This window comes from Leptodactylus fuscus, chromosome 11, assembly GCF_031893055.1.
Source record: "Leptodactylus fuscus isolate aLepFus1 chromosome 11, aLepFus1.hap2, whole genome shotgun sequence".
In the NCBI taxonomy this organism is placed as follows: domain Eukaryota; kingdom Metazoa; phylum Chordata; class Amphibia; order Anura; family Leptodactylidae; genus Leptodactylus; species Leptodactylus fuscus.
Window position 1 is genome coordinate 42,176,249 of NC_134275.1, and position 12,881 is coordinate 42,189,129.

The 12,881-nt window shown below is 46.7% G+C and overlaps 1 protein-coding gene across 1 annotated transcript in view; it reads right to left on the reverse strand.

The window, feature by feature from the left end:
• The window catches only part of PTPA (protein phosphatase 2 phosphatase activator), a 35,092-nt gene extending 22,264 nt beyond the window's left edge, over nucleotides 1-12,828 (reverse strand). The window contains exons 1-4 of the mRNA XM_075259967.1: nucleotides 12,656-12,828; nucleotides 11,487-11,590; nucleotides 8,094-8,180; nucleotides 1,337-1,462 (exon numbers count right to left, since the gene is read on the reverse strand). Coding sequence (XP_075116068.1) covers nucleotides 1,337-1,462; nucleotides 8,094-8,180; nucleotides 11,487-11,590; nucleotides 12,656-12,680 — 342 coding nt within the window. The 5' untranslated portion in view covers nucleotides 12,681-12,828. The remainder of the gene's footprint in view (nucleotides 1-1,336; nucleotides 1,463-8,093; nucleotides 8,181-11,486; nucleotides 11,591-12,655) is intronic.
• Between the last annotated feature and the right edge of the window lie 53 nt (nucleotides 12,829-12,881).

Below are 12,881 nucleotides of genomic sequence, written 5' to 3' on the forward strand. Positions count from 1 at the left end.
CATCAGCTCATTACAAATGGGGTACTAGAGGGTATCTGTGGTCCAGCCAAGGGTATACATGCCACAGAGTCACTCATAGGTGCCAACCCTATCTGCAGAGGGTACCCTGTACTACAGGCGAGCAAGGGGTCAGTGAGATCCCAGGATTTCCACCGCTGTATTCCCTCTCTAAGGACCCATTTTGGAATCAGGGGGTGGAAAAACTGTGAAGTCTCTGCATTAGAGGAGTGGGCATCAGTTATGTAACATTGGCTACCCATTTCATTTATGCCCATGCAGTCCTCTTTAGAGGCTTTGGTTTCCATTCACTTTCGCTGATGAAACTGCATTAGAGTGTGGGTGTCCATACACATTAGACAATCATCAGCCTTATATTCGTTCAGATGAGAGCTCCCCCTTCCCATATACAGGCACCATTGGCTGGGCCAAGCATGAATGTGTCTGCCATAGAAAAAAAAAAGATCTTGGGGCGATAAGGATAGGGCATGTTGAAATCCAAGCGTTTTATCTTCCCCCATATCTATTATCGGGGGAGAATCAGGAGACCTCCATACACATTAGGTGGTCAGCCGTCCCCGCTAAGATCATTGGGTTTGTCTGATATAAGCGATCCCAAGCCAAAATGTTCTAGGATCTGGGCACTAATGCATATACGCGCTATGTCAAGGGAGTTTCTTTTAATGCGCTTCTTCGGGATAAGTCACCAACATGTTATCAATGGGAATCTGACACCCAAGGCCGCTATTCAAGTGGTGGTAGAGCTGCAATACCAAACACAGCCACTATGATATGTATAGCACTGTGTTTGGCATTCAGTGCAGAGCTTGCCCCAATGCTGCGGCCTCTTCAACCAGCTGATCTGTGGGGTCCCTGAAGTAGGACCCCCACCAATAAGGATATTCATTCATATACAAGTCCCAGAAACCCCTTTAACATCTCGTACACATTGAAATGGATTTGTTGCTGCAGCGTACAGAGGCCGGCTGTGAGTGCCATGTATATAATAGGGGGAGGGGAGAGCACTGCTACCAGCCCACGGTGCAATTATAAATCTCAATGAATTCTTCACGCCCTTTGCTGTTTCCATGCCATGCTGGTTATACAAGAAGGATTCAGTAAATACACGGCGCCTACCCCCACCCCAGGTACTGGTGCTGGATAAAACCAACAGTCTATGCCGGGGCTCTGTACAAATGTCCTTATATCCATCGTCGCAATGCCCCCAAATATCTGAACCCTTACACTGAAGATACAAACTCATGAAATTACTGGACAGCGCCTCCGTGTGGCTTTACATACAATATAACCGGTTGTGAATCTCTTGCGCGGTTCCCACCTGATCCAGCTTGGCGTACCAGGTTCGAAATGCCTTGTTGCCGAAACGGGATGGTTGGTCTACAGGGGGCGTCTCATCGATCCAGCGATCTAAGGTGTCCAGTAAGGCCATCAGCTTCTCAATCGCCTGTGTGGGTGGTAAACATACATACACTTAGTAATGTGGGTTCTCGGCTGTCATAGTCAATAATGTGCGCCCCCTAGAGGGCCAATTCTTCAATGAAATTTAGGGTGCTCTTTTCAAGGTTTCACTGAATTTTTCCCTCCCAATTGATCCTTCTCAGTCACATCTACAAGACCTTTGTGCTGACCCCGTCCTCTGGCACGGCCATGGACTATCAGACCAGATCCTGACATCCACACGTAACTCATCCCTTTAAGAAGGCTTACTATATCATAATGGCTGCTGATGGCCCATACACCACCAGACTTACTAGCAGAGGTCAGATGACTCAGATCCAGCAAACAGCACCACTCTAGACCAAGGGTTTGGACCAGAACCCCAAAACAGCCGTCTATAGAGGTCTTATCCTCCTACAGGCGGCTTCAGATTTGGCAAATATCCTAAGTCATGTGCGAGGCTTCCTGAAAGTGGGGCATAACCTATAGAGAGTCACCTTCTAAAATGTGGCGCTAGAGGCAGTTTTCCTTTTTCCAATTTTGATAACTGATTTGCATAGCTTTTCCCACAATTCCCATGTATGAAATGAGATAAAAAGATAGAGATATGATAAGAAATAAATACGTATATGCATTAGATAAATAGATTTCATCATGTTTTTTCCATTATAGATACAGCACAGATATGACGGTATTCTTGGATCTTTCACATGACATACCCCATATGTGCCCAGTACACCCCATAGACTATAGTGGGGCTGATCAGGTTTCCGCCATGGTGTCAGCCATGTTTACCAGACATCGTAGTTATTACTGTTTTTTTCTACCAGGGCACAAACTTGTATTTTAGGTCCATTAACCCATGAGTGTCCAGCCCTGGCCTCTCCTAGATCCCACAGCCCTGACGGCAGAGGCTTCTCATTGTAATTAAGAGTCATGGGGAGAGCGGCTTTCTATTAAACAATGCTGATGATTTACATGGCCACCAGCCTGCCAGCCATAGGCGGCTCATTATGGCCAATTCTGGATTCTCCATCCCTCTGGTAGAGCAGAGACTGGCTGAGTAATGGCTGGCAGGGGACGGCTGTACCTCTAGGCTTAGGAGCTGGTGAGGAGGAGGGGGGAGGGGTAGAGCAGTCACGCATCCATTGCTTTCTACTGCTTTTTAAAGGGATTAAAAAACAGCAGAGCGGTATGCAGCGAGCAGGCCCCAGCTGCCAGCCCAGGCTGCCTAATACATAATTAAAGAGACACAAGGGTTTCGCTGGTGTCTGGGTCTCTTTGAAAAGCCGCGTGTGGAAGCGCAGGCGGCATCCTATTGTCCGGCTAAATTAATATTGCAACGGAAGCATTAGGGTGTGTGTCCTATGTAGCCGGGGTCACAGGCAGCAGGAGCCGGAGAGAGGCACGGACAAAACCTACCCTGTGTGTCAGCACAATACATTACCTGACAATGCAGGCGGCGGCGGTGGCACGGCGCACAAACTGTACAAGAAGCCTCCTAGTATCAGGTCTACAATACCTAAAATGGGTCAGGTCTGTGAATTTACTGCACCCCCTGCACTGCAAAGGACAAAAATCTGTGATCGATGGATTGAAAAATCTGCAACGTGGGTCAATTTTTGGTTTGTTTTTGCATCTGCCACTACTGTAAATGTTGCCGTGGAAATCGGAGCGTACAGGTCGTGTGTGGGCCCTTAGGCTTGGTTCACATGGCAACATTTTTACAGTTGAATCCGCTGCAAAAATGATGTCTCCCATATATTTCAGCAGGAGACAGAAGCTTCATTTTCTGGTAACTGATCGAGCGTCCTGATACGTCTTCAGGAGAATCTCCCACTGAAGTGAATGGGGGTAGGAAATCTTTGGAAGGTCTCTGTGGCGGATCTTGCATGGTGGATCTCAGTGTGAACTTACCCTTAGACTGTTGCCTGTGGCGTAATTGCTCCACTCTTGCCCCCTGCTGGTGTTTGGTGTAAGTACCAGTCTATGAGAAGGTGTTTGGGGTCAATATTTGATATGTTGCTTCCCCAATTTTTTGTTTGGGACAACACATTGATATGAATGGAAACTGGCTAATGCTTCATTCCTCCTGGGGAGGCGCTGCAGGGAATTCAAGCATCTGCTGCTAACCGATTACTTAGGGTCTAAGAAGCGAGACCCCTCCACATAGGTCATCAATTTAAGTCCCAGGAAACACCTTTAGTATATTCCTCCTGACACCTAGCACCCCGACAGATCAGCTGGTTGAAGAGGCTGCAGCATTCAGGTGCATATCGTATAGTGGCTGTGCTTGGTATTGCAGTTCAGCTCCATTCACTGAAATGGGACGGAGCTGCTGCTGCTGCACAAGTGAGGCCGAAGATCGTGATCTCACTGGCACAGGGAAGGGGCCGGCATGCTCGTCCAATCGCCACAACCTTTGCAAACAGCTTATTAACAGGGGTCCTAGGGGTGGACCCCCACCACATATTGATGGCTTATCTAGTCCCAGAAAACCACTTTAAAAGCTTTACATATTTACTATCCCATACACCAGAAATGGATTCAGATTGCAGGGTAAACAATGCACTCCTGCTCATGGCAGGGACAGATTCTAAGCCCTAGATGCACCACATTTAGTAACAGATAAATATGGTGATGTAAGACTAGTGTAGGAAAACTCCAGTCCTAATAATTTCCCCCATAGCCACTGCCCAAAACACCCCCACGATTTTCCTGCTGCTGCACAAAGCACACAAGTATGGTAGTTATGTAAGTGAAGGGTGACAGCTGCCAGATGCATTCTCATATTTGACCACCAGGTGGCAGTGTTCTCATATCTGCTATGGAACAAACCGTGTTCTAGTACAGCGACTATCAGGTGTATGGAGCAAATACAGAAAAAGTAACGTATACATGAAACTATATGGTGGATAACAATGAGCCGTGCAACGTCCGTCTAGTCCTGACTGAACACATCCATAAGCGTCACCAGAAGGAACGGTTTCTGTCATATTCAGCCGTCATACAAGGCTATATGAGAGATATCCAGTTACATTTAGCTTAATTCCCACCATGGTGCCAGAATTGTCCTGCACTTTGGACAATCCCTACTTGTTAGAAGGGTCCATTTATAATAAGCTGATCTTAAACTGTCCCCAGCGAACAGCTGTAATCTGTAAGGAAACCTGGTAATAGGCGTTCATTGTCTCTGCAGCGCCACCACAGGGGAAACAAAGAACTACAGAGTGTCTATTTAAATGTATGGGTTGTCTATTTAATGCAGGACAGGACAGGTCCTCTGGATTGAGGGACGCTCTTTGTAACTGCTCTGATCAAGAAAGAAGAAACCGGAACAGACGACCACCTTCTGTGTTTTCTAAGGTAGACAACCCCTTTAATTAAGAAGCCAATCGAATTTAAGGGGTCCCAACTCTCTTAATGAAGGTCCACTCTGTATTTCAATGAGATGGTTGTGGTGGCTATGACCCCACAGTCCTGACAGCGAGGGTCTCCAGCTCTCACATGTATAGTCACTCTCCCTTCCTATCAGTAGGGGAGTGAGTGCTCTGGGTTGTGTTCACATCACTACATGCCTTTCATGTTGCTTTTTTTTTTTTCACTATGAAAAAAAGTGCAGAAAGTTTTTTTTTATGCATACGTACATGCATAAGCTACAAATTGTTAACAGATTTCATACAGGTTCAGAATGTGAACATATCCTTATAGGTCAGGTCATGTAAAACAACCTGGAGCTGCTCCATCCAAACCATCATGTAGGAAGAACTAATACAGATAAGAGCTCAGACTGCCGGCTACGGCTTGGTGTACATAACTGGGTGCTATACTTTATGTCCACCAGATGGCAGTGTTGTAGCCCATAAAGGCTGATTAGCTGCAGATACACAACACACAATGTGTCACCCCTGCTGATCCCCAAAACCTTCCTAATGGACAAGCCGCCATCAATCCATGTCCTAAATGCGAGGACTCAGACACTGAGGATCATACAAGCACAATAAAGGATCGGTCACATGTCCTGTAATGCTAAAGAAAATATACAAAGACACCCCAAATGAGAAGCAGCGAAGGGAATAAACTGGAGCTCTTTATCCCCAAGTACTGGACAAGGCTATGAAGCTCTAATTTATCAGTACAGACATTATTACTCTATTCTGCAGACGTATTGCACTTGTAAATGTTACACCTGCCTCTAGTCTCCACTAGGGGGTGATCTAGATTACATGGTTTCACCATATGCCCAATCATAGAGAGCGGGCGCCCTGTCCATCTGGAATACCCTCTAGGATGTCTAGACACAATATACCCCACAGATATCAGATGAACATGGGCAGACCTCCTGCAATAAGCAGCTGACAAATGGAGCCACCATGTGAGTCCTTGGTCTTACCTAACATTGTCAAATCTTAAAGGATCTCTGTAAGAGTCTACCACGTAAATTACTAGTATGTGTATGCTTACATGAATAGGAGCTGCAGTAACCCCGCCTGGCCATTACATAATGTATGGTGCTGTCTGCTTCCTGCAGTTCCAGAAGTGAAGTCTGCTGAGGACAGCCGAATGGTGGGGGTGGTGGTGGGGGGCTTGGGTGTCAGACCACCGCTGATCCGATATTGATGACCTATCCCAAGGATAGGTCATTAAGATCTAAAGGCTGGAAGTCCCTTGTAAGACCAGACGCACGCACGCACACGACCTACACACAACAGGACAGCCGACGGCTAAACCACAGCGAAGTACAGAGCAGAGGAATAGGTGGGACTGACAAAACATCCATTCACACACTGCAGAAACACCCAACCAATGATGTGTGCTCGCCCATGGATTTTTAACCTTTGCATTGCCGAGTCCATGGGTCCAATGTGGAATATTTATGGTGGACATCCTGCAGCCGATCCAACATGTGTGGCCTTAGCCTTAAAGGGGCATTCTAATCTTATAAAATGCTCGGACAACATTGCTTATAACACTGCTAGGATATGCTATCACTAAATGATTATGGAGGGCTGACCTCTGGGACCCCGACCAATCCTCAGAATGAAGGGGCTGCGGCACTCCTTTAAGACTTTTCTCTGCACAGAGAAGCTTCAGGACCTTTATAGCTATGTCTCATCTCTGTTGCTCCCAGTGCCTGCACAGTTTGACAATGAAGCCAAAGATGTACACCCCAGCTTCACTGTGCATGTACCCCAGTACAGTGAATGAGCACCAAAGCCAAGACGTACAGCTCCGGCTTGACAGAAGAACTCTGACTTACAGCTGATTAGAGAGTATAAAGGCTGGCTTACAACAGGATGATATAGGACACTAAACACCCAATCCATAAGGACCCGCGGGTCTTTAGTGTCCCAAATCAACCAGATAGATTCCCTTTAAAGGGGTATTTTGATGACCCACCCTTAGGACAGGTCATCCATATGTGATCAGTGGGGGCCAACACCCAGGAGGTCTGTCAATCAGCCATTTGGAAAGGCCGTGATGCTTATGTGTGCTGGGCCCCTTTCTTGTGCCAAGGATCACATTCAGTGGTCACAAAATATAGCAGCAGCTCTGTCCCTTTCAAGTGAATGGAACCGAGTTGTAATACCTAGCACAGTCACTTACACAATGTACGGTGCTGTGCTTGCAGTGTTCACCCAGACACTGCAGTCTCTTTATCCAGTGGGGGCTTCGGTGTTGGGGCCCCACTGGTCATATACTGATGACTTAAAGACAGGCCATCAATGTGTAAGAAAACCCCTTTAACAGTGCGAGGTCCAGCAACTGAGAAGAGGAAGGACAAGGGCCCAGTAAGTGTTCTAGCTTTGTCATAGTGAGGTAAGGACAAAGGCACAAATAGCACCCATGACATAAATTAAGGGATTGTCTTATGAGAGCGGACGGTCTATACATCCTACAAGCATATGATACCATAAAAGGGGCTCGCCTATTTTGAAGCCCCTTCTATGAAACAGAACAGAGAGCTGCTCTTGTATTTATCTGACCAGTCTTCTTGTAATACTAACCTTCTAATGGCTTTCCCTTCTATCAGTTACCGCAGGTAAAATGCCTGGCTAGCTGCCGATTCGCCATAGGGTTACATAGCCTGAACAATCATGTGATTACCCCTGACCTGCATTTATCAGAGGTTGTCCAGGACTGTGACATTGACCTCTACTTCCTCTTCTCAGTCAAGTGACATCATGGCCATGATCTCAGTTCCATTCAAATGAATAGGGCTGAGCCATAATAACAAACACAGCCACTACACAATGTATGGCGCTGTGCTTGGTAAGTAGTGAAGTAGCCACAGTGATCAATGTCATAGTCCCAGAGAACCGCTTTAAGGGCATCTGCAAATATTTATAGGTCACAGTGGACAGGTTTAACAGGAGGTTTCTTCAATCAGATATGTAGACAGATTGGGCAGTGGGTACCCCACTTAGGATCACTCAGTGCAGGGAGGTGCTGGCCATCAAATACATGGACCTTCCATTCATTTTACGTAGCCCATATTGTGATCGCTGCAGGGAACATGACTAAAGAACTACCACCTCCAGCAGCAAGACCCCAGACTAAAATTAAGAGGAAGGGGGCTGCTGAAAGGGGGTTAGCCAAAGTTAACAACCCAAAAGAAAAAGAGAACATAGACTTACTTCTGACACATGGTAATCACAGGTCAACTTCTTTCCCTTCACGCTCTCATTTAAGGTGAGGACGAAGCCCATGTAATCCGCGTAGGCCTGGGAGGGGATAGAATGTGGGTTACATCAAGTCATCCAATGGTCACTTATTACTAAGTAGCAACCCTTTAAAGGAACCTTCTGGGAGTTACATATCCTTAGGATAGGTCATCAATACCTGATCGGTGGGGCCTGACACCTGGGACCACCTTAGCTCATATCACATTATTTACCTAAATACTGTGACCTCTTCACTGAATACCAAACACATTGCCGTACCCTATATAGTGGTTGTCCTACCCACTTGAATAAAACTGCGCTGCAAACAGGTCATGTGACATCACATGACCTGTGAAAAGTGTCTGGTGCTCACCTGAGGCGATAGACTCCCTGATCAGATTTTGATGACCTACCCTAAAGACAAGTCATCAATAGTTAACTCCTAGAATGCCAGAGGTTATTGTGTCTGCTGCTCACAGATTATCTAAGTTTGCACACAGTTTTCTAGGATAAATGATGTCCTACGCACTTCCCTGAAATGACACTGAGCACTACAAAGCCTCAAATGTAGATTTTCTATTTGAAGAACTCTTTAGGAGGTTCTCAGAATGAAAAAGAACATAACAAATCCCAGCAAAAGTGGTGAAAGAATCTCAAGGAGCTGAGCAATGTGGTGGGAATTAATTCAAGAACACGTCTTCTGTATTTGCAGATATCTAGAGAACGCCTGGCAACAACGGTTTATTCTATACAGAGATGTGCCGTTCCCAAAGCCGCCACAAGAGGGAGCTCTCGCTGCAGTGTCCTCCACACAGAGTAAAACCTTGTACACATAGAAAGGACTTTGGCGCCAAAATCTGCAAGTAGATGTGGCTAGGGCTCTATTCATCCGATGTAGACCTCAGTTGTCTATACAGTGGTATATCCCCTCTTCTATCAAGGGGTATTCCTATTTTATAAACTAATGTTCAGACCCCTAGTGTACACTCACAGCCGAGTGTACACCATAGGGTAATCTGTTCATGGATTCCTTGTAGACTTGAATATGTTGTAACTGTGAAAACACACCAAGAAATAGCAAGTTCTATTTAGCGCATCCATCGTTCACATGGATTGTCAAACAAATCCAAAAAACGGCTGTGTGAATAAATCCATTATTTTCTATGGGGTAGTGTACTTGCCATTAAAAAATAATAATGACTGTGAAACTCTGGTTCCTTTCACTTGCAGAGCAGGTGGCGCCACTGCGCCATCAGAGAGCTTAAAGGGGTTGTCCGAACACTTTGGATTCACTTACCTGATCTGGTGGACTCTTGATGCTGGAGCTGGAGATTCAGGCCTCATCCAACCCTGTGGGCTCCACCACCTCCCTAATCTCACAGATAATTATCTGTGCTATGGGAACTAGCATAGCCAGCTAACCCTAATAGAACAGGTAATTTACCTGTGAGATTAGGGGAGGGGGCAGAGTGACCCAGAAGTCAGACTGCCGCCTCCGATCACGTGACCTGGGGGACAGAATGAAGCCGGAATCCCTGGTCCATCATCAAGAATCTGACGGATCAGGTAAGTGATTGTAAACTCTACGTACAACCCCTTTAATGAGTAGTGTGGCCCCTTCATACACAGAATCAGTCAGACGCCCATTTATCATAAAGTGAGATCTAGAAAACCGCGAAGAATTGATAAAGAAAGTAGAAATTTGTAAAACTTTCTATTATACAAACAAAACAATTGTCTCTCTAGATTTAGACAACGCATTTTAATTGTTTGTAATTATTTTATAGAATAGTAACATTGTATAATAGGATACGTAGCCTGTTAGGCCTGGTTCACATCTGTGTTCAGTATTCAGTTTGAGGAGTCTGCTTGGGGACCCCCTGAACGGAATACCAAACGCATTGACAAGTGATGAGCTTATGAAAGCACACGAACCCCATAGACTATAATGGGGTCTGTGTGTTTTCCGCACACTGTCCGCACGAGTCATGTGGAGAGAAAATTACTTCATTAACTACTTTCCTCTCTGGATGATTTGTGCGGACACCGCGCAGAAAACACACGGACCCCATTATAGTCTATGGGGTCAGTGTCCTTTCATAAGCTCACCGCTTGTCAATGTGTTCGGTATTCTATTTGGGGGGTCCCCAAGCGGACTCCCTGAACGGAATACTGAACGCAGACGTGAACCAGGACTTGCACATTTACCTTCAGTTTACTGCTCCTGATTGACCGTGGCTGTGGAGTCGGAGTCAGTGGTTTGGCAGGATTTTTTATCCAGCGATTTTACATGGACACTGCAACGAAGTCTCCGAACAGAGACTGTGACGCAGATGTGAATACAGCTTTAGGAATGCGCCTTGTGTTTACAGGCTGGTTCCAACCTTGGGTCATGTGATCGGAATCAGCACCCGACCCCCCAAGTTGATCCGCCTCCACCATGTTGTCTATCATTACCTGTACTATGGGGGCTGGCAGAATAGATTATAATAGTAAGACCCCATAGTACAGGTAATGCCAATAAACACAGGAGAAGATGGGGGAGGTGGAGCAACTCAGTGCTGGTGCCAATCACATGACCCACGGTTAGAATCAGCCCAGATACAAAGGATCATCCATAATAGAACCCAGGGGAAGAAAAAGTTTGCACAGTCTCTGGAGAACCCCTTTAATGAGCCAGGGCACTTATGCAAGTGCTGTGGCCTATTCAGGACTAGGCAGAGTGCCTCACATTCTGTAGTGGCTGGGCCTGGTACTGTATCCCATGCATGCACATCACTGCTCTATTTACATGGGGTACTTGTGGATCCCCATTCTCTAGACTGCTGGAGGTCCCACAATCAGACCCCCACCAATTAGCCACTTATCCCCTTCCAAGAGATTTTCCAGAACTTTTTAATTTATGATCTATCCTTAGTAAGATCTGGGTGTCCAACAATTCTTCTCCACACGCCATGTGATGTCACATTCATTGGTCACGGCTTGATCGCAGAACAGTCCCATTCAAGTGAACGGGCTGAGCTGTGACACCATGCCATGCACAGTAACTATACAATGTATGTGCTCACTCAAACACTGCAGTCTCTTCAAGCGGCTGGTCAGCCAGGGGTCCCTGGTGTCACACTCCTGCTGATCTTTAATTGATGTCCCATATTTAGATTGGAAAACCCCTTTAAATATTGTTGAGCTATCCTTAGAATGGCTCATCAATATCTGATTACAATGGGCCCCACAGATCAGCTGATTGAAGTGACAGCAGCTCCCCATTGATCGTATTCCTACTTCACAGGCCAGTGACATCACATGAATCCGCCATGTGTCCTCACTCATATCACCCAGGGATAGTACACACTTGCTATGCAGTACCTGAGAGCGTTTCCACTTGGCCATGTCAGGAACAGTGTTGATCTCCTTCTTCGGGACGATGAAGCTGTGTCCTGCGAGAGGATCCTCTTCCCCATCATGGGAGCCTGAAAAAACAGAGACAACCATGACTTACACTTTGACAAATAACGGGTGACAGCACATAAGGCCACCACTACTGGTCCAATAGAGAGACTAGGAAAGCTGAGTAATAAACCCAGGACATCTGTAATGGCAGCCAAGGCTCCTCTGCCTATACTGTATCGGTATGCTGCCATCTTGGCCAATCAGAAGCACTGAGAAGGCTCCGATAGAGTCATAAGGAGTTAATATGGCAGACATCTTAAAGGTCCAGAATTGTACAGACAGTGAGAACACTTCTTGCACGTCGCTGCATAGTCCTTGTCCAATGCTGGCTATACGTTATAGGTATACTGGGATGAGTGGCAATCACATGCAGCACAACGCTTCTCTACAGGAATCAGGGCACATCCCACATGCCCACTCCTTGTCTCCACAGACGTCAGTGCCCTCAGACATCGGACCAGCTGTCCTGCCCCCTCTTCTATGTAGTCTGAGTCACTTAAAGTGCATGGACACAATTCAGACAAGCTCCATTATTATTACTGATACAATTCCACTCCGGTCCAGCGCTCTCTATAGGACCAGTGGTGATCCTTGTGTCATGGGATCCAGTCACGGCTCATAGAATGTACAGTCTCTCTGAGGCCTAGTCAACACCCAATGGAGACTGGGAGCTGACACGGCAACACATTACTAGTCCACAGCCCTAGATATAGGAGAACTACAAAGCCCAGCATGCTAGCAGAACACGTGAGGCATGCTGGGCTATGCAGGTAACCCCCAGGGTAGCCACCTCTGCCTGACACCAATGGAGACTGGGAGCTGACATAGCATCACATTACTAGTCCACAGCCCTAGATATAGGAGGACTACATAGCCCAGCATGCTAGCAGAACACGTGAGGCATGCTGGGCTATGCAGGTAACCCCCAGGGTAGCCACCTCTGCCTGCACAGACCTACAGGCCATCCACTGTAGGCTTAGCCATGGTTACCATAGCAACGAGGGACCAGCAGAAGCCATGTGACTAGCCGCTCCCTGACTGTGTAGTGTTATTAATTGGGGGTGTCAGGGTCCCCAGTGACAGACCTGTCTGCTGCTCCCTCTCGGCCATCTTCTTGCAGCCGGGTTCTCTTCACCTTTTACCTCTCACCTCTGAACGACACGCCCTCCGCCCGTTACCCTGGAAACAACGACTCTACCGCCGCCACCGTTTCCCCCTCCTTTAGGTTTTTTTGCCGCCAGCAAAACTTTCACTCCGTCTTTAAAATAAAAACTGATCCCCCCTCGTTACAAACACGCCGTAACCCCTCAG